Source organism: Dermacentor silvarum, chromosome 3, assembly GCF_013339745.2.
Source record: "Dermacentor silvarum isolate Dsil-2018 chromosome 3, BIME_Dsil_1.4, whole genome shotgun sequence".
Classification (NCBI taxonomy): Eukaryota; Metazoa; Arthropoda; class Arachnida; order Ixodida; family Ixodidae; genus Dermacentor; species Dermacentor silvarum.
Genome location: NC_051156.1, coordinates 161,576,650 through 161,597,144, shown reverse-complemented (window position 1 = coordinate 161,597,144; position 20,495 = coordinate 161,576,650). Strand labels below are relative to the sequence as shown.

The 20,495-nt window shown below is 47.8% G+C and overlaps 1 protein-coding gene across 1 annotated transcript in view; it reads right to left on the bottom strand.

Annotated features, from left to right (window-relative positions):
* Positions 1–9,869: 9,869 nt before the first annotated feature.
* LOC119444971 (Na(+)/H(+) exchange regulatory cofactor NHE-RF1-like) overlaps positions 9,870–20,495 on the bottom strand; it is a 50,940-nt gene continuing 40,314 nt past the window's right edge. The window contains exon 5 of the mRNA XM_049663777.1: positions 9,870–11,711. Within this exon, the coding sequence (XP_049519734.1) occupies positions 10,713–11,711 (999 nt within the window). The 3' untranslated portion in view covers positions 9,870–10,712. The remainder of the gene's footprint in view (positions 11,712–20,495) is intronic.

Below are 20,495 nucleotides of genomic sequence, written 5' to 3'. Positions count from 1 at the left end.
TCCCATGAGGTTCCACATGAAGTTCAACTGCGATAAGATCGTGGCCCCGAGATAGTGTAAGTGGCAGAGGGTGCAGAGGAGCCGAGGGAGATTTGCGTTTATATCGCGCGTGCAAGGGAAGAAGGTGGGGAGGAAGCGCATTGTCTTCCATCGCGCAAGGCAGCGGAGGGAGGGGGGACGGCAGGTGGAGTTCTACGCATGACGTGGCTGAGCGCGGCCGCGCTCAGCCAGTGTCTTGTTAGTAATCTGTGGTGAGTACAAAGTCTAGACTCGCCGAGGGCTAATGATTTCGTGTGCACTGTGTTCTCGCCACTTCGCCTTGAAGCGAGAGACAACACGAAGGGCAATTCGTTCACTGCTGCAGCCGCGCTTTCTCACGCCAGTGTTCTGACAGCGAGTTCCTGTGGTCATTGAGTGAGATATGTTCATGCTTGCCTGGGCTTGCATGACAACATGCTTGTTATTTTAGTTAGTAAGCGAGTGTTTACAAGTTTATATGGCTGATAAGACTGCTATTCTTACTTCGTAAGCTGCCTAATGAGTTGCTATTGCAATCGACGCTTCATCTTTCGGGCGAAACTGCTACATTTTATGCTGCCTGCAGACTGTTTTAGGTTCGACGATTTTATCAGCAGCATTAATATCAGTTCAATAAAACTCTCTCTGTCTCGAAAAAAGTTGAATATCTGGGCTGCGCTTCGCTACCCTCTTGATACTCTGCAAAGTATGATTTGGTCTAGGCTGGCTAGACGAAAAATTATTTGCGTTAAGCTCACAAACCGACGTTTTTATGGAAAACTGTTTGTCACCTGCCCAAGCCATTTTTTTCTATCTCGCCCAATACATCATTTGAAATGTGCTACTGACAATCTCAATTTTGTGTAAATGCAATATTAACTAAATAATATTTTCTCGGAATTCATAAAGGCCATTGAAGGTAGAACATCCGGTGCACAACACTAAACTTACACCTCAACCCTTTACTGGCAGTTAAACAACTTTGTTGACTGTTATCGTGCACCGCCTACAGGATATATAATGGCAAAAACACTTTGAAAACGTCAACGTGTGTTCTTGGGACGCACCTTTATGCACATTTAAGATAAGAGCTTGCTTGAACAAAGGAAACAACTTTCTCAGTGACGAGAATATGACAACCACGTGTGCTAAGGTGAGAACGACGAAGCGTACAGGTTTTGTCACCAAAACATCTGATTGTGCTCACGCTTAACATTTTTAAGAATACTACTGTAGAGCAGGCAGCAGAAGTAAGTCACTGGTGTGTGTCCCTCACTAGGGACAGGACAACAGCAATTGTCAAAAAGTTAGAGGTACGGAAAGGCAGCGAGGTTAACCATATGAGCACGGCAGTTTGCTGCCCTATGAGGGATAAAAAGGCGAAAAAAGAAAATAACTGTAGAACTGGTTAGAAAGTGCAATGATTTACCATAAGCGTGAAGATTTATACGTCGAGTCCATATACGGTGGCAGAGACCTGCAGTCGAGTTGGGGAAGTGGAGTAAATGTTCTCTTAGATTTTCGCACCGGTGCTGTGCACGACCCCATACCTGGGAGTTTTACGCTACATACAGCCAGCGTTTGCCAAAATCTGCAAAGTTATTATTGACTCGTTGGTGAGCTTGCAGGGCCAGTCACTGCGCACGTCTTTGGGACTTCCTTATCGTGCTTCAACGAGTGCCACAATCATGCTTGACAGAGATAATCCAATCTCATCGTTCGCCAAGTTTTCGATGCAGCAAAGGAATCTGGCGCAGGAGTGACAACACGTTGTGGTATTCGTGCGAAAGCAAACCACCGAAAAAACTTGAGGAGACATACGTTTGGATGTCATTATTGTCATCCATCTAATTTATGTGTCCACTGCAGGAACAAGGCCTATCTCAGCAATTTCCGTCAGCGCACTACATCATATGTCCTGCATCACATAGTTCATTTAAGTATCGCAGAATCAGTGGCTCTTTTTGTTGTTTAAACTATGTAGTAATTTATTCAACTGCAGCGGATTTTGCGGATCCTTCTAGTATAATCTTGGTAGTGCTTTATTTGGGTGTAGGAGATTACAGCGTCTTTCTTTCTTGTATAAGCTGTTCTTCAGTTTTCCTTTTATGGCTTGATCCTGTTTGAAAACAATGTCTAACTTGAAAAAAAAAATGTTGTGGAATTGTGCGGTCTGTCAGCTGCAGATTTTGTTGACAAAGGGGAGAAGGACCCCTCAAAGCTTTAAACAGATTTTGCGTATCCCTCATGTTACACTCTACTGTGACGAAGCAACTAAAGCAGCCTGTAAATCAATCAATCAATCAATCAATCATTTTATATTCCAAATCTTATCACGTAACCTAGTCTTCGGCGGTCCTTGACGGCGTTATGTTTGGATTCGCACTCTTTCCTTCACTCTAATAGGCTACCCATTATCTGTTTTACGCAAACGTGGCCGGCGCTACTCCTTCCTTTTAGGTTTCGATTAGAATATCATTCACCGCCATTTTCTCTTTAAACGACACAGCTGCCTGCCTGCTTCTTACGCCATTTATTTTATCGCGATAGCAACTATATGTGTATTGCAGTCCAAGCTTCACCATAGCTGTCGCCGTGATGTTGTGTATAAAGTCCAAGTGCAATAAAAATAGGAAGTCCGAACTCCTTATCCTGCGGATGCGAGGCAATGTATACGCAGTGCGCAAACCGAAGCTTCTTTCGTTCCGATTTTCGTTTAGGATCCATGAAAACAATTCTGTTCCGGGTTAATTCCGGAGCGAGAATTTACGGTTCAAGCTGGTTGAAGTGAATTTGCATAAACTAAAAATAATTGCAGGAAAACAGCACGCACTTATTTCCTACAAAAACTCGACCTTGCCGTTAACCTGTACACCGAAATGCTACGCCTGTTGTCCGTTTTCCAGGACGCACGTAGTTGCAAAAGTATTAGGTAGATCCAATGCCAATGCAGAATTGAGGAAACGCCGAGAGGTCTTCCAGCGTGCTACTCTGCTCAGAGGGAAAGAGAAAAGGAGAAAAATAGGAGACTGAGGGGTCATGGATAAACTGTAGTCTTCGAAGGGCCGTTCGCAACCTTCAATCTAGGCCAGGGTTAAAACTAAATATTCTAAGAGAACATCTATGGGTCGCTTCGTTGAAATGTCTCGTCGACGGCCATGTAACTTATTTTATCTGAACGCATCAAGTTGATAATTGGCGCTAACGAAGAGATCAGTGCATGCCGTTCACAGTCGTACTGGGGACAAGCAACAAATGCACGTGCTCCACTGTCTCAGGTGCTTGGGGCGCATCACAGTATGGCGAGTGCGCGTGTCGGAAGCGATGTAAACATTCTCCCAATAACACAACACCTATTCTGTCCCCTATCACATTACGCTGAAAACCGTACTAATTGTGTTCCTGCTTTTAAAATCACGGGAGAAGGAGTGTGTGTATTTACAAATGAGATGACATAGCCGAGTCACAAGTGCAGCAATGCATGAATAAAAAGGTCCAGTAAAGGCCCCAAGCCTGAAGTCAATACCGTTATTTTTGCCGTTCTCGCTCGGGGGCAAAGAAATCGTAACATTCCGTTTCAGCTGTAATTCGAGCAAAAATGAAGTTTTTTTTTTCAGGTTTTTGGTTGAATTCCGGTTCGATACTATGTACCGTGTACGAGGGTGAACCGAGAAGGCTGGTGGCTCGAAGCGCGCCGTCTTCCCGTACTCCTAGTGTAGGAAGTCGGGTAATATCAGTAAAGAGCGAGTGCTCGTGGTCATGGAGTGAGATCTGTTTATGTTTGCCTGTGTGCGTGGGACGCAATGCTAGGGAAATCAATTAGTAAGCGAATGTCTACTGCAACTTAATCTGCCGTTAGTACTGCGAGCCTTACTTCGAGTAATTGTCTAGTACTTCGCATTCCCAATCAGGGCTTCGTCTTTCGAGCAGAACTGCGACTTTTTTCGTTCTATTGCTTGTTTCACAGACGTTATCTTCTTGCCAGGCTTTTTTAAGGTCTTGCCTCATTTGTTGATGCGACAGTCTTTAATCATTGTAAAGCTTACATAGATAGCGGTATCTTCTGTGTATTTCCCTCTCATACATACATACATACATACATACATACATACATACATACATACATACATACATACATACATACATACATACATACATACATACATACATACATACATACATACATACATACATACATACATACATACATACATACATACATACATACATACATACATAACATACATACATACATACATACATACATACATACATACATACTATCGACCAAAAACGTTTACTCACCACGGGATCTCACAAAATGCTAAATATCCGAGCAGCCTTTAAAAGTAGACAGTAAAACCGTACATCGGAATGTTGTTCGCATATACCAGTAGAGGCTGGAAATGGGAATACCAGGCTGCGTTTTGAGGCAGCCGAGATATTCAGCTTTTTGTCAGATCCCTTGGTCCGTCAACTTTGTTTGGTCGATAGTACATACGGACATACATACATACATACATACATACATACATACATACATGTATGTATGTATGTATGTATGCAACCTGTTCGTGAACCTATCCGGCGTTGCGAAGCCTGCCCTCTCTGAGTGTGTGTGTGGTGTGTTTGTGTGTGTGTGTGTGCGTGTGTGTGTGTGTGTGTGTGTGTGTGTGTGTGTGTGTGTTTGTGTGTGTGGTGTGTGTGTGTGTGTGTGTGTGTGTGTGTGCGTGCTGTGCGTGTGTGGTGTGTGGTGTGTGGTGTGTGTGTGTGTGTGTGGTGTGTGTGTGTGTGTGTGTGTGTGTGTGTGTGTGTGTGTGTGTGTGTGTGTGTGTGTGTGTGTGTGTGTGTGTGTGTGTGTGTGTGTGTGTGTGTGTGTGTGTGTGTGTGTGTGTGTGTGTGTGTGTGTGTGTGTGTGTGTGTGTGTGTGTGTGTGTGTGTGTGTGTGTGTGTGTGTGTGTGTGTGTGTGTGTGTGTGTGTGTGTGTGTGTGTGTGTGTGTGTGTGTGTGTGTGTGTGTGTGTACATACATACATACACACACACACACAATCAGAGAGGGCACGCTTCGCAACGCCGGATAGGTTCACGAACAGGTTCGTCATAACTAATTTGACCCTCCCTCTCCCAGATTCTTCTCAAGTGGCATTTCATGTTTTTCACGTCTTGTCAATTTTTCATCGGTACAGGCATACTGCTGAGCGAAATGCCAGAAACATGCGGCGACGTTGCAACTACTGCCGAGAAAATTGAACGTCGCAAGTGCTCGACGGATGCTTATGACGGTCTCCAGATTTAGACTGTGTATGAAAGTGCAACATGAACAGCTTTTCAGTTTCCGCATGTGTGCTGTACTCACTCAATGTTTTCTTCAGTTCTCAAAGCCCGTTGTTCCTCCACAAAAAATTTCGATGGCATTCAAATAACACTAGGGAGGGATAGAAGAACACTGTGGCTGCTGCTGTAGCAGCTGCACTTACGGCATCTGTACTTTGACAGATGCTGTAGTGGAGGACTCGGCGTTGAACTCTAATCAAAGGTGAAGCCCAAGCTTTTTGCATTCAGCTCCATACGGAATACAGCCTCCACGGCCAGGAATAGAAAGTGGTCCTGGTGATTAGCAGAAGAAAGCTACAGTCTGTGAGCCACTGTGAAGATTCAAGCAAATTGTGCCAGATCAGTGAGAATCATTACAAAATTGTTGCAAAAGCTATCGAGGACAATGCTAACGTAAGCAAATTAGCTTATGTGGACAGCAGAAGGCGGTACAAATTCTTGTCGAGATGTTTTCGTAGTCGGCATAACAAAGCAACGACGACGATTTTGCGACGAGAATCGAGATGACGCCGCGATGACGATGGCTGCTTGGCCAAGCTGGGATGACGGCAACGGAATAGCGACAGCGCTGCACGAAATGCCAAGCGAATGCGACTAAAATGAAGGCATAATAAATGTAAATCGCGGAGGTTAGGTGAACACTTGGTGCCTCAAAAGTAGCATGGCTCGTACCTCAACTTCAATAGTTTTTTTTTTTCTTGTTTTGTGGGCACGTACATGTTATTTGTAGAAGAAATGCAGAACGTCACAGGCAGCCCGTATTACAGCAAAGGCGTTAGCCACTAGTTGGCCGGGATTTTTCTGTCTATGCTCGCTCAAAAACGAACGGCATCTGGGAAAGGGCTTTGTGTTTGAATTTTGACGTAGCAGAATTGCATTTTCTCGTATATTGGAAAAACAACCCGATGCTATCATGTCTGCAGGTTGTGTGTAAGTCGCACTTTACGAATTTGCTGATGCATATTACTTTGAGAAATTTAATTAGTTCAGAAAGTCCCAGTTTCGCCATTGTGATAGAAAATGAGTGGGCAGCTATACGAAGTAAGGATAGTAGTTTTATCCGCCATATAAACTTGTAAATATAAGCATGATGATTAAATTAGGAAGCACGGTGTCACGCGCAGGAGCAAACATGAACGCATCTCACTCGATGACCATGGCAACTTGCTATCATAACACTGGAGTGAGCAAGCACGGCAGCAACAGCGAACAAATGGACCTTCATGTTACCGGTAGCATCAACGCGAGCTAAGCCTCGAAAACACAGCGCTGGGCGGACCCTGTCCACGCCGTAGATGGCTTTCAAGATACAGCCGCCCGGGCGAGTGCGCGTAGCCTATAGAACGCCCTCTGCCGCACACCGCTGGAAACGTTTTGGAAGGGTGTCGGGGTTTTCGCCGGTTGATTTGTGAACCTGCGCCCATGTCGAGTGCGCATCGGTTGTGCGTTTCGTGGATCGCGAATAATTATTAATGGCTTCTCCGGGGCAGCATGTCGTTTCTGGAAGCCTTGTAAAACCCACCAACTATGTATATATATATATGGTGAGCAGGCCTGAGTGCTCTGTTTTGTTAACAGTGCGGCCGATAAAGACACGTTGAGTTCTGCTCTTGCACCTCACCTTTTTTTATAATTTTTACACATTCTTTAGATATTTCGCGTTAAATAAGAAGTCTCCGAGCGCGCAGCCTTCCGCGTCGGATTTAGCAAAGTAGTGCACTTGTTTACATCGACATCTATCGTTGTTATCGTCAAGTATTGGGGAAAAGGTCATCGCTGATATGAAATAATGTCAAAACGTAGAATAAAACAAACATATCTGCGCATATGAGCCGCGTTGTTCAACCGTAAGACGAGTTAGTATGAGCGGCTGAGCCACTTAAATAACGGCGACTGTGAGCCATTTACATATATCGGGCTGTTAATTTATTACTGATTCTCACCTTTCTTTAACTTCATCGTACTTACAGTTTGTGCGTGTCATAAAGCATTATTAGAGAAAACTGCTCGCATAAGCGCTCATTTAAAGGCTGTGTTCTACCGCGAAAACGCGGATGTCATCGCTGACACCGTTGACATATAACTGAGCGAGGCGATTGTTTATGCTGCTGCACCGAATGTACCGTCTCATGTTTCGCGTTTGACGCATAGGTAAACAGTACATCTCAGGAATTAAGAAATGCATCCGCATGACAACACGCACAGACCCACCCATCTACGTTGCGAATGCGACCGGCAGCCTACGGGAACGGTGACAGATGTTGGCACAGCCGTTGGGCCGAGCGCTCTGTTCCCGCTTGCAGCTTATATTATGTACGCGCCGTGCGAAGCGAAGAGTAGTTTATTTCAAATCGCTAAGGCCAGAACTGAACTATAAAAGCAGTTTCCGTTCGTCCTAGCTGCAGACTTTTCAGTTCAGGTCCGCCGGCAGCGAGTGCACGAACTCGATGGCGCCAGGCCTAGCCTTCGCTGAACAGGATCTTCTTTCTGGAGTTTTACGTGCCAAAACCAGTTCTGATTAGGAGGCACGCCGTAGTGGAGGGCTCCAGATTAATTTTGACCACCTGCTGGTTCTTTAACGTGCACTACAACGCAAGCACACGGGCGTTTTTGCATTTCGCCTCCATCGAAATGCGGCCGCCGCGGCTGAACACGATCAACATTGGGTCAAACTTCCTGCGCGCAGCTTGAGAGGGTTGAAGTTGGTGCATTTCAACTTCATAGGCATGGTATGACTCACTTTGAGCGCGATTAATTATATGTGCAAACGAATGCGTTGCGGCTAACACATTATCGGCTCGACGGCCGATCGCGCGGGGTTCGGTCGAACGATGATCGGCACGCTGCTTTTATCGGTGCCGTCGACAAGAAAGTCCGTCGCAGTACAACAACTCGCGCTCGTCGGTTGCGTCTTGTAGGCCTGGTATAATGAAATGGTCTCAGCGACAGACTGGGCTGAATAGTCGGTCGATCGTTTGCGTGAGCGTCTTGTCGGCCTCGTATATCGACCCAGTGTTACCACGCCTGACTTCACGAGTACGTGAAGTAAGGCACACGCTGCCACTACCAGCAAGCGAGGACCGACGCTGCAAGAAGTCTTCGTCAGCAGTGTGATGTTTTTAAGTGCCGTCCAAGCGTAACGCAGGGGTTTACCGATAAATTTTCTATTGTTGCCATCAATACAAGGCGGAAACTATATATACGTGGTTCCCTGTGCAGTCCGGACGAAGCCCTCGCCGCTTTCTGCTTTAAAGTGGAGTTGCAGTCTTACGCTACGTACTTTTCAGTACGCACCGACGTCGAGCTACCAGTGGAATGAATGAATGAATGAATGAATGAATGAATGAATGAATGAATGAATGAATGAATGAATTACACTTTATTTGAAAATGTGGAGTTTCAACGTGTCACACGGCACGAGTGTTTGCAGTAGGGCGCATCCGAGTGCTTTTTTTTTTTTCTGAGGACTTTCCCCTGAGATGGGGCCGCGCGGCGCGCGCACGACCCTTCCAGGGGCCGTATTCTGAAACGTTCCACTTCGGCGAAATTTCTTTTTTCCCTTTCAGGCGCGCGCTGATTGGCTGGTTGAGCAAAATTGAATGACGTCGGGCTCAACCAGCCAATCAGCGCATCCAATTTTGCTAAAACAGCCAATCATCGCGCGCCTGAAAGCGAAAAAGAAATTTCGCCAAGTGGAACGTTTCAGAATACGGTCCCAGAACGCTTCGCGACTAATCCGCCAGGGCAGGGCGCATGCGCCTTCGGGCCGTGAAAAAGCCTCCGCCAGTGTGGTGGCGCCATCTAGTTAGGGCACCGGCAAACGCAGCGTGCCCGACATGTAAGTTGCATATAGCTGTTGCATGCTGCATGTAACTGGACCTGGTTAACTCAAGCAGGCTAGGCGACTATGTGCCACCAGCCCGTTTTGAAAATTTTAAATAAGTATGATCATCATCAACAACAACGTACCATGCCACGGGTTAAGGGATGTGAGACGTGCGCCACGTATTCTGGGTACCTCTTCGGTACGCGTTATGGCGTCTCCTCGCAAGGTACGAACCGCTGCTGAAGCGAATCGTAGAGCTACGTGCGCGGCTACAACCAGGCATCACCGGGCTCAGCAGACTGCTGTGCCGAGAGCATTACAAGCCACAGCTCGCCGTCGACGCCGGGCGGACAGTTCAGATCGTTCTAGTCAAAACGAGGCGAAGAGACTGCCGCAAAGACCCTGTTGTGCGTGGTGCCAAAATTGGAGCTACTCTTGAGCCACTCCACCACCTTACGTTCTGACTGTGCTGCGTGTGCCACGCAGGCCTGCGATTTTTTTCACACAACCATTACATGCCACCCTTACAAGCCCGCTCATGTATCTAACATTGCCTGCATGCTGCTTTATTAGGGCTGAAGGATCGAAATACCTCGCACAATAACTGCTGTGGCAGGCTGCGTAAATGTTGTGACTGCGCAAGGTGAAAAACTTATATTTAACAAATATTTCTGGATGAGAACATTTATGCGTCACATCAAACATGTAATTGAGCACACATGGCATGCAGAACTTTTGGCATTAAGGCTTAATCACACAGAAACACAGAGACCATCGTTTTGGGAGCACGTCGTGATCTATTATACGTTGTTATATAATGTTCATTGCCTTTTTAGAAAAGACAAAGATGATGACGGCTCGTACGTCCTGGTAATGGCTCGCTTTAATGTTATATCGTGAAATTCGTATAGCCACGGCCTTATACAAATTGCCCTGCCGTCATCGCCTATACAATTTTTGAAATCGCTTTGGACATGAAATTTGGCTCTCGCAAGGCACTTGAGAGCGTCATCATTTTTGCGCCAGCATTTTTCGTCTACGAGTAAAATTTTGCTTTGCATGCAATATTCATTATCTCCCCGGTGGAAATTGCCATGGATATTTAACATGCAATTCGAAGCACCTTCATGTATTATATTACAAAGCTACTACATAATTCTATTACCCTCGCAGTTCTTGAGGGCCAGCTCGACCGCAGACGCGTTTTACCGGTCACGCTAAAGCGTCGACTCGTCTTTATGTCTTGGTTGGAGACAGCACAGTGAATAGCGCTTGCGAGAGAGTTGAGACGACGAGACACGACCACGAAACGCCGAACACCTGCACCGTCTACGTCGCAAAAGTGCAACGTATATTCGGTTCACACAAAATGGAGCCATGCATCCCTGCGCAAGGAAGCGGCTCTATGTCACTCTCATTTTGGCGCCGATCTTAATACTATCTCCTATAAAAAGTAATGCAGCAAAGTCGCAAGAACGGCATATACGACGGCTTTGAAAGAACAGTATAGACGGCACTAAGAGCTCCCCACGTCATGGCCCTTTGTCCGGCTTTTGATCCTGTGGGCCAGGAGAGTGTGATTCTTTAGCCTTGGCTTTCGCCTGCGGCTTCTCCTTACGCGGCTTTGCTTCTCTCCGTCGGCTGGGATAAGAAGAGACTGCCTGATGCGTCGAAGCATCAGCGGTGCCGCCCTCTTCAGCCTGTTCCTCGTACGGGCTGGGGCCGCCAGCGTAGGGGAACGGTGGGTACCTCGGGTAAGGGGCCGAGTAGAACGAGACGTCGGGATAGCTCGGCGGCACGTACTGGTAGCCGTAGAAATTTGGCATCGGCATTAGCGGCCCGTAGGGTGTCTGGTACGACACCATTGGCGGCATCATCGGCGGCGACCAGTACGGCGATCCCGGAAGCGAGTACGGCATGTAGCCACCAGCGCCGGACATTGGAGACAGCGCGTTGTACGGCGACATCGGGTAGGCGGACGGCGCGTACGACGGCGACGAAGGCACGCTAAACTGCGGCGCATACATGGGCGATGAGGGAGGAGCCCACGGGTACTGGTCGCCGGTCCAGTAATAGCCGGCCGAGTCGGTCGGTGCGCCATCTGGGAATCCACCGTAGTAACTGAGTTCTGGCGAGGGGTACGGTTGCGGAGACGGGAATGCGGATGTCGAATTCGCCGATACTAAGAATGCATTGTTGTCGCGGCGTTCGAGCGAACTCTGAGGGTTGGCGTCCTCGGCGGGCTCGAATCGTTCGGTCGGTTCCAGATCGGTGTCGTCCCCGGCTTTGCCCAAGTCGGCCTCGGCGCTCTCAGCCGCTCGGGCTCGCAAGACCTTCTGCAGCAGCTCAGCCTCGGCCTTGGACACCTCGGCGGCCTTGGCTTTGCCGACACTCTTGGCGGACGCCTTCGGTTTGACGGGGTTGGCCTTTTTCCTTAAATTTCCGACCTCGTCGGGCGTAATGCCGCCGCTAGACGTCTCCTCGATTACTATAACTTTGCCGCTGGGCACGGAGGGCGCCTTGTGGGCATCCTGCGAAAACAGACGTGATGCTTTGAACAGAAGCAATGAGAGCAGATCTTCTAAGCACATGCATACGTTCTGTCCACACCTCGTGCTTTACCTGAATCTAACAATGTCTCTACGAATGTGGCTGCGAATGTTGGAAAAACTGGGAGTTTTTGAACCTCTGACAATATTCACTTGTTCTTAACACCCAGTAATTGTACACAAAACTGTCCTAGGTGGACACCGCATTGCACGGCAATAAGTTAACTTTTGTCGCCAGAGTTTCTTCAACGTACACACGGTTTTCGATTTCCCTCCCATCGGAATGCGGTCGCCGCAGCATCACAGGGAAGCTGCTATGTCGTGTTGAGCCGCGAATAAGCCGCAGCATCCACTCAGCCACCTCAGTGGTCTTGTACGTTTTTTTTTTTATTCCTACGTAGTTTCCTTATAAATCAAACTTGTCTACGCCGACACCTTTATCCACCAATAGACTACTCATCTCTGTCATTTCGCTTACCAACTTCTTAAGAACAGGCTTAACCTCGAACCAACTCCGATATTCTTTACTTATTCATGCGCATGTGAAACGCAGAAATGCTCGCGCTAGACTACCGCCAAACCTAGTTGAATGAAAGTAGTATTTAAAACAAAAGTATAAATTCTACCGATTTAAGGCATCGGAATTCCTATACTGGGCCTCATTGTTTTTAAGAAAATTGCCGTTTATTGCAGCTTCCGTGGTACTGATGCAATAGTTACGGGAATATTGTAAAAATACCCGCCGTGGTATCTATCGTATAGTAAAAGAATACTGGTGTATTGGTGGAATGAAGGCTGGGAATAAAGAGAATGAATAGACGTTACTATATTGGGCAAAATTGTTTTCAGCTTCGATTCTTAGTTAACACGAACCACAGATCTTAAGAGCCGAGAAAAACCGTCGAAGGAAGGTAAATATATTGACCATGGTGGCATAAGCTACCACCACGTTTCAAAGGGGATGCTCCTCACGTTCATTCCTTCATTCGTTCATCCATCCCCATCCATTCAGGCAAGCAACCGTGTGTGACGCGAACGTGTAGGTGGCGAGAACGACGAGACGGCTCCACGACGTACAACGAAGACATGACGATCACGGCGAACATGACAACAACGGCGAAGACGACAATGAGAACAATTGAGTGGCGATAGTATGAAGATGATGATGGCGCTCAGCAGCATGTAAAAAGCCATGGCCACAGAGCCACGACTGTTGTGGATTATCCAGCGGCCGTGAGCGTAGTATGAATCAGTATATTTGAAGTATTATCTTCATGATCCAAGCATTTCCGGGCTCAGCATGTCCACGCGGACGTACCCCACGGACGAATTTAATCAGTGCTCGAAATAGGAAGGCGACATAAAGGCAATTATCGACGTAACAATGATTCCATGGTGAAAAATGACCTTCAACAAAATTACTGTAACAAAGCCACCACGTCGTTTGAAACCAGATGGTCGAAGCTTCAGGCCCAATCACTGACCTGCGCCAGCACGTGCGAGCACGCGCCTACGCTTTAAATGCCGACAAAAATTAAGCGTCGGTCTCGAGCATGGTGACGCGTCGCGCGGAGATTTTGCCTTCTACCGGTGCTAGAATATCGTGTGACGTGTCGCCGGCGTCCACCAATCAGAGGGCGCGACGCCTCCGGCTGCTATGATGATATGATGGCCGCCGATTAGAAGGCGCCTACACCAACGATCGTCCGAGTTCTTTGGACGCACGACACACACGACAGTATTCCTGAAAGACAGTGTCGCAGAAACTAGGGCGACAATGCCATGACAGAAGACCATGGGTGGCGGCAGTGCGACGTGAATATGTGCCCAGTTCAAACGGCACCGAAAAATGCAACTGGCCGACTTTGATTACGCCGGTCTCAGTGCGATTGTCTGCTAAAACATTGTACTGAATCGTGATTGCCGCAACGCCTGTGCTTGTTGTATATATATGTTGTTGGGCTCGAAACGAATGCAAACATGCTTTCGGAGTCTGAAGTCTGGATAATCAGTAATCGCCTACCGCCGATGTTGTTTAATGTTAAGCTTAGGCCTAGCGCGTCCGTTGAGTTCGTCACCGGGAGTGAGCGAGACCAGCTGAGGAACTCTGTTGAATGAATTTCACTTCTGTTAGCGCTGCAGTCACTTGAAATATGGCGCTCTTGACTTCATGGGGTGTGGTGCGGTGTGGTGAACCGCGGTGTGTTTCGTGTGTGATTAAACCTCGGCCCTGTTTGCAGCTGCAAATGTAGCTTTCGAACGCGAAAGACATTAGTAGCGGAACAATGGGGAGTACATCTTCAGCCATGCCGTTCGTTTCAGTTGACAGTGCGCTCTTCGATAAGACATGTGAAGTCCAGTTCAGTACAAGCACACAGTACTCCTTCACTAACTTCTTTCAAGTGCACGCGCCGTCTGGGCTAGTTGGTGATAAAACGCTCGTGCAGCGCTCAAGAATATTGATGCACTGAATGAAACATGACGCAGTGCTGTCATGTTTGACTTTGTGTGTCCTTGTACTTGAACACTGAAAGAAAATATGTTCTTCACAATTTGTGCACCATGTGCACTGCATAGGAGGATCTGCATCCTACAAGACCTATGCATGCATGCTGCCAAGTATACAAGAATTGCTTCGATACCTGCCTGCGGGGGCAGCAGCACGCACTGAGTCAATGAAAGTGTAATTAGTTTTAGATTTTTCCCCGTTTATTGAAAGAGCGGCTGGTATGAGTGCATGTGCAGGGAATGTGAAAAGGTGTCATCAATGCTTTGAATGTGCAGTGAGTATGCATTAAGATGACCTAGTCTCTTTAGCTACCACTAAAACGTTTCTCGCAGGGATACCACACTCTTAAACAGTCGCACCCCTTGGCGCTTATCTTGTCACAACGACAATGGTCGTCTACCTCGCTTGCGTTCCCTATCTTGATAAGTCTGCGCTCGCTACTTTCCTGCCAAAAATGCTCTGTCACGCGGATTACGCCCATGCCGTTCTTGGCCGGGAAGTACCGAGCGCGCAGCGTTATGGAAATGAAAAGCGCGCAAGATTAAATGACGATTATTTCTGCGGGGCAAGATAAGCCCCAAAGGGTGCAAACATTTTCAAGAAGGATTCAACTGTAGTCAGGGAAAATATTACCTGAACACCAAGTTCCTAATGCATTTTCCCAGAATGCGTGTAATTAACGAGTTAACACTTCCACTGCCATATTATGATGATATGCAGCATATGCGCTTGAAATAATTATGTTGTGTGGAAAAGGAAATGCACAAGGCAGCGCGGACAATGAGAAAGGAAGAGTGGGCGAAGACACATAAGTAAAGCAGGCATTCGGCAGAATGGCTACTTGTCCGCTTCCCTCTCTCACGATGCTGCAGTCGACAGAATGCGCCAGGAGATATGTCCTGTTCCGTCGGAGCCACATCTTCGGAGTTCAGTGCAGTCATTGGCAGAATGCGCAGACATTCGCCCTCTGCCGAGCGATGTGTCACTGAATGAAGCCAATGTGACCAACACGGCTGACGGTCATTATTATCAGACACCTGCCCATGCAGCCTAAAGGCCCAACCACACGGAGCACGGGATACGCGTCTCGCGAAGCGTATTGACCCTTTTCGGGGAGCTGTTTGTTTTAGAGAAACGAGATGGCGCTCACGGCAGCGCGCCATACCTCTCCTCAGCGACCGCGCACGAATACGAAACCATTACCGCTTCTACCTGGCTTCTGTGCGATCAGCTGTCGGAAACGAAACTGAGTTTTCGCTAACACATTGTGCTCCAATCATGCTAGATTGAATCATGTGGATTGAAGACGTGTGCAGTAGTTGGCTGCAAAAATAGTGACTAGCATGTTAAGGAATAGAATGAATCTATGTGGCCAATTTCGCGTGCCGCTGCTGCAACTGTCCGAACGTGTTACTGGCACTTCTTGATGTGCGGCTTTCCTCGAGGATACAGAAATTTGCTCATCCACCAACGTTGTATCGCTAAACTTCAAAGAAAGGGCTTCATCCCCAGAACGTCGGCAAGAGTGAGTACCACTCGTTAAACAATGACAAAGGGAGTAGCGCCGCTTCCTGTCATAGTAAGTTTCGCGCACGTTATCTATACACATCTTTCCCAAATGGCAGGAAAACTTACGCCCAATCTATCGCCGACGTATCAAGAATAAGTGAATGGGCGCACACTTGAATATATGCGCACTGTATACGCACAATGAATGACGAACTACACCGATGGCGCACGAATGGTTGAAGCTGAATGTTTCGTGACGGTCCACAAGAGTAAGCGAGTTACTAGCTGTAATATATATTTGCTACAAGATATCCAATGTATAAAACAGCTACGTTTCAAGCCTTGTAAGCAGCAAGAACAAATCTATAGGAACTGAGCACACCCGCGAGCGATTAGGCAGAAAATAATCAGATAGTGGCCGCACCGAGGAACTTCACCGAGTCAGAAACTGACAAGCCACTGCTTCAAAATATTTGCCGAATAAAGAACAAAGAGCAAAACACATTTCATTTCATTATGGGGTTTTAGGTGCCAAAACCAGTTCTGATTATGAGGCACGCCGTAGTGGGGGACTCCGGAAATTTGGACCACCTGGGTTTCTTTAACGTGCACCTAAATCTAAGTACACGCGTGTATTCGCATTTCGCCCCCATCGAAATGCCGCCGCCGTGGCCGGGATTCGATCCCGCGACCTCGTGCTCAGCAGCCTAACACCATAGCCACTGAGCAACCACGGCGGGTAAAGAGCAAAACACACTAATCCTGACTGAATTCATAATCGGAAAGCTTGGAATACATATTTAGCCCCGCTTTTAGAACAAGCACCATATACGCTGCTTGCGCCGTTTGGACATAGCTTAATCAGCTCCTAAATCGCTTTTGCATGTTCTCTGAAGCTGTGATCAAAGCTTCGTGTCGTCCACCTAGTCACCCTGTACGATGTCTCCGAAAATAGAGATTTTCTAAGCCGCGCCGGCGTCATACACTTCCATTGTAAACAAGGAGGCAACGGAGGCAGTTGAGGCAAGCAATGGACGCGTTACCACGCGATCAAACATGGCAGCGCCCACGGGGTCGCCGCGAAAAGGGTCAATACGTGAGAGTACGCGTGTGAAGAAGGAAAGGGCGAGCAGCCACACGATACGCGTGCAAGTTAGCGCTTCAATGCGCGTAGCGCAGTGCTCCTAGACTCACTTTCGCGGGAAGCGTTCGTTGTTGGATTTGAGGAAAGTTCTTTCTTACGCTGCGCGAAATAGGCAATCGCCATCAAGAAATCTGATACCGAATGAGCTCGAATGTGCCCCGTGTATGACTCCCGTATAAAATTTTGAGCACTTGCCTGTTACGACAGCATGGGCATCGTCTTTCTCGCCACCTCGGCACAAATATCTCGTCACGTGCTTATTCTTATGGTGCTTGTGCTTGGCCGGCCAGGGCCGGTCGCTATCAAAGCGCAGGCCGAGCCTGACCGCAGGCGACCAGCGGTTCATTATTGATAGCGTCCATCGTCTTTGTGCGACACTGAACTAGCAATGACTCCCGGCCACTCAGCCAGGGGGGTGAATCTTCCTATGGGGCTCCTGCGTTGCCCAGGGGGCGCGGTGAAAATGGTGTTAAAAAGCGCCCTCAATCCGAAACTGGGTAGTACCAAGCTCGGTCGTCTGCTTCGGAAAGCACCTTTACAATATGAACCCGCCACTATCGGTTGTGTTGTACCACGGCTTGCAGCGAATATTTGGCGCCGATTTTTTCAGGGGTGGCACGCTGCGTAAAGGCAAGAAATTATGCAAAGCCGTATACGTGTACGCCGTTCAAGAAATAAGCGGCGAAGTTTTAACGCGGTGTCAATCGCAAGTGAAGCGAGTCGCGTACGAAGTTGAACTTCAGGTAAGGTTTGCACGCTGCTATATTCAGGCGCACAAACGCGAGGAAATGCTTGCCTATAAATGAAGTCACAGCAGCGATAAGCAGACATCACGTGTACGGAATAGCTCGAGCGCACGACGGTACGCGCCGCGACGGCAGCGGTCTTTCAGCATGCCGCGAAACGGCGGGACTCCTGCAATCTTTGTTGACTGCATGTAGCTAGACAAGTAGTTATGCCTGCGCTGCAGTAGCGGCCGTCTGTCCCTTTAGCAACTGATAAATAACTGATGCAATGCATATGAGCTCGCAGTAACGTACGTACATGTACGAGCGAATCTCGCGCTGCAGCGCGAGCTCGTGCGCTCCTCGCTTGATGTAGCTTTTAATGACAGAGCTCGAACAACGATGTGCTGTAATCAATACTGCTTTGCTGCGCTGCCTCAACGTAATGGCTTGAGGTCAAGGATGAGCACATTTAACTCTGAAATCTGTGCTGCTCATGGTGGGCTAATGAAGTTATCCAGCGCGCCCGACGCTCCGCAGCGTGAGGCCTTGAAGGAAAACAGTAGAATCTGATGTTGGGATTCCGGCCTTCTTGTTCATGGCAGCCCACGACCCAGTTGTAACGGCGGTGACGCTTTTTCGAGGCTGAGCTAGGTCTCTCCGGATCGGCGTCGCCCATGTCTTCTGCTTCCACCATTACGTCCCACGGCACAGTACTACCAGAGTCTTTCTATGGAAGGACTCTGGTACTACCCAAGCCGGGTACTACCCAGATGGCGTTTTTCGCCGCCACCAGGCGCCGGTACTATACCTCAAACTCCAGCGCAAGATGCCCATACCTCCCATTGGTTCTCCTATAGCAGACGCTCAGTCGACGCTAGCGCCAAGGTGCACTTCAGTTAGGCCCTAGCGGATGGATGACGGTACTACGGTGGAGGAAAAAAAAAGAAAAGCGGCGCGATTTTTTTTACCCTCCCCCTTTCGCTATAGCGCTTTTTTTTCTTGCTTTCTTTATGATAACGTTGTTCCGCTCGTTTTTCCTTTCCATTTTGACTTTCCTATCCCTCTCCCATACCTCGCGCAATGCTCTTTTTTTATTTCTTTAGCTCTCCGCGACGCGCCTTTTTTTTTTTTTTTTTTTGTCGCGGGCGTTATCACTGGTAGAGAACGGATTTTAGGCAAATGCCTTTTTTGTTCCTTGCACTCCTATCACCCCATTTTGATATATGAGCATGAATTAGAGGTTAAGGAGGGCCTTTATAGTGTTTTTGTAGTGCCTATAGATGCCTATTTTGGCGTTTGAGCCTAAATGCCTATAAACGCCTATAAATGCCTATTTTAAATATCGACACCTATATGAACACGATTTAGCCTCAAGTTTCGCTTGCGAGTGCAGTTAGAGATCGTTATTCATGTTACCGGGCAACATTGTTCGGAACTCTATGGGGTTCAATAATAATAATAATAATAATAATAATAATAATAATATATGGGGTTTATTGGCGCAAGGGCCAATAATGGCCAAAAAGCGCCAGGCCAGTGGTGATGATGATATATGGGGTTTAATGGCGCAAGGGATAATAATGGCCAAAGAGCGCCAGGCCAGTGTTAATGAGTTTGAATTGAAGCGATGAATTACGAGTGGTGGATATGACGTGGCTGTAAGGGGGCCTAAAATAGTCACTGTAAAGTGCATAAAATCTACAGGTAATAAGATTATGGAAATGACTGATGGCATGTGCTATGAGCATGAAATATGCATTGCAAATAAATGTTACTATTTGCAAAGTATGTCTGACGCGAAAATTGACATGAAGCACTATTGCCTCAACAAAGCCCTTGAACATAAACGCCTGGAGGCATGTGCTATACTGAGCACTATCGCAACAGCATCCTCTAGGTGGGAGGATGTGCTACGAATATCTAGGGCTAATCACATGTAGTACCACGTCATTCAAAAAACCTAGGACTGCTTTGGTATTAAAAAAAAGTTGTCGCAGTTTCACCTGAAAGGCGAAGCATCAATTGCGATAGCAAATTTGTAGAGAGCTATACGGAGCAATGATAGTAGCTTTATCAACTGTATAAGCTTGGACATGCAGCAGCACCGGCAACACGCAGAACTGTTGTCGACGCCGTCGGCGTTTTGCCCGCGTTCGCTCAAAATGCGTGCGGCGTTGGTGACTGTTGCCGGAGCCTCTGATATAAATAGGCACTTGGTGCCGCAGCTAAACGTCCCCTCCCTTCCCTCCCCCTCCCCCCACGGCCTTTCGTGCGTCCGAAGAAGGCGCGTTTGCTCTACATATATGGTGATTGTAAAGGAGGAAAGAGACGCCTACTTCTGCAGCCCTTAAGGGAGCACGGCAGCAGAACGCGCGTTTGTTCTCCGCCGTGCGTTCACTCCCCGTGAAAGCGCGCGTCCCTTGCGCCCTTTCACTCGCACATACAGCGTTCGGCGGCGTGCGGTGACGATTTCATCTCCATTGACGTCATACGGAACCTCACGGCGACGGCGACGGCGACGCCGACGGCAGAAATCTGCTTTTGAGTGTCCATATAATTGCTATCGCAATAAAAGCGGTTCTTTGCCAAGGAACATACTGGGTCTTTCTCTATGGGGTTCAACCTAGTCCTCTAATTCAACCAGCTCCCGGAAAACAACCGCTAGCAGCAGTGACATGGGACGCGCCGGCCAGTATACGCCGCCGCGCTGACATGGCGCGAGCGGTTGGCGAATGCGAAACCGCGGAGGGCCGTCACGGGAAAGGAGGGTGAATAGCAAACGAAGAAAGAAAAATGTGATGTGCCCGCGGCTTTTGTTTTGTTTGTAATTTACTTTGTAAGGTGTTCACCGCCATCGAGCGTTCCTTCTCAGCGCA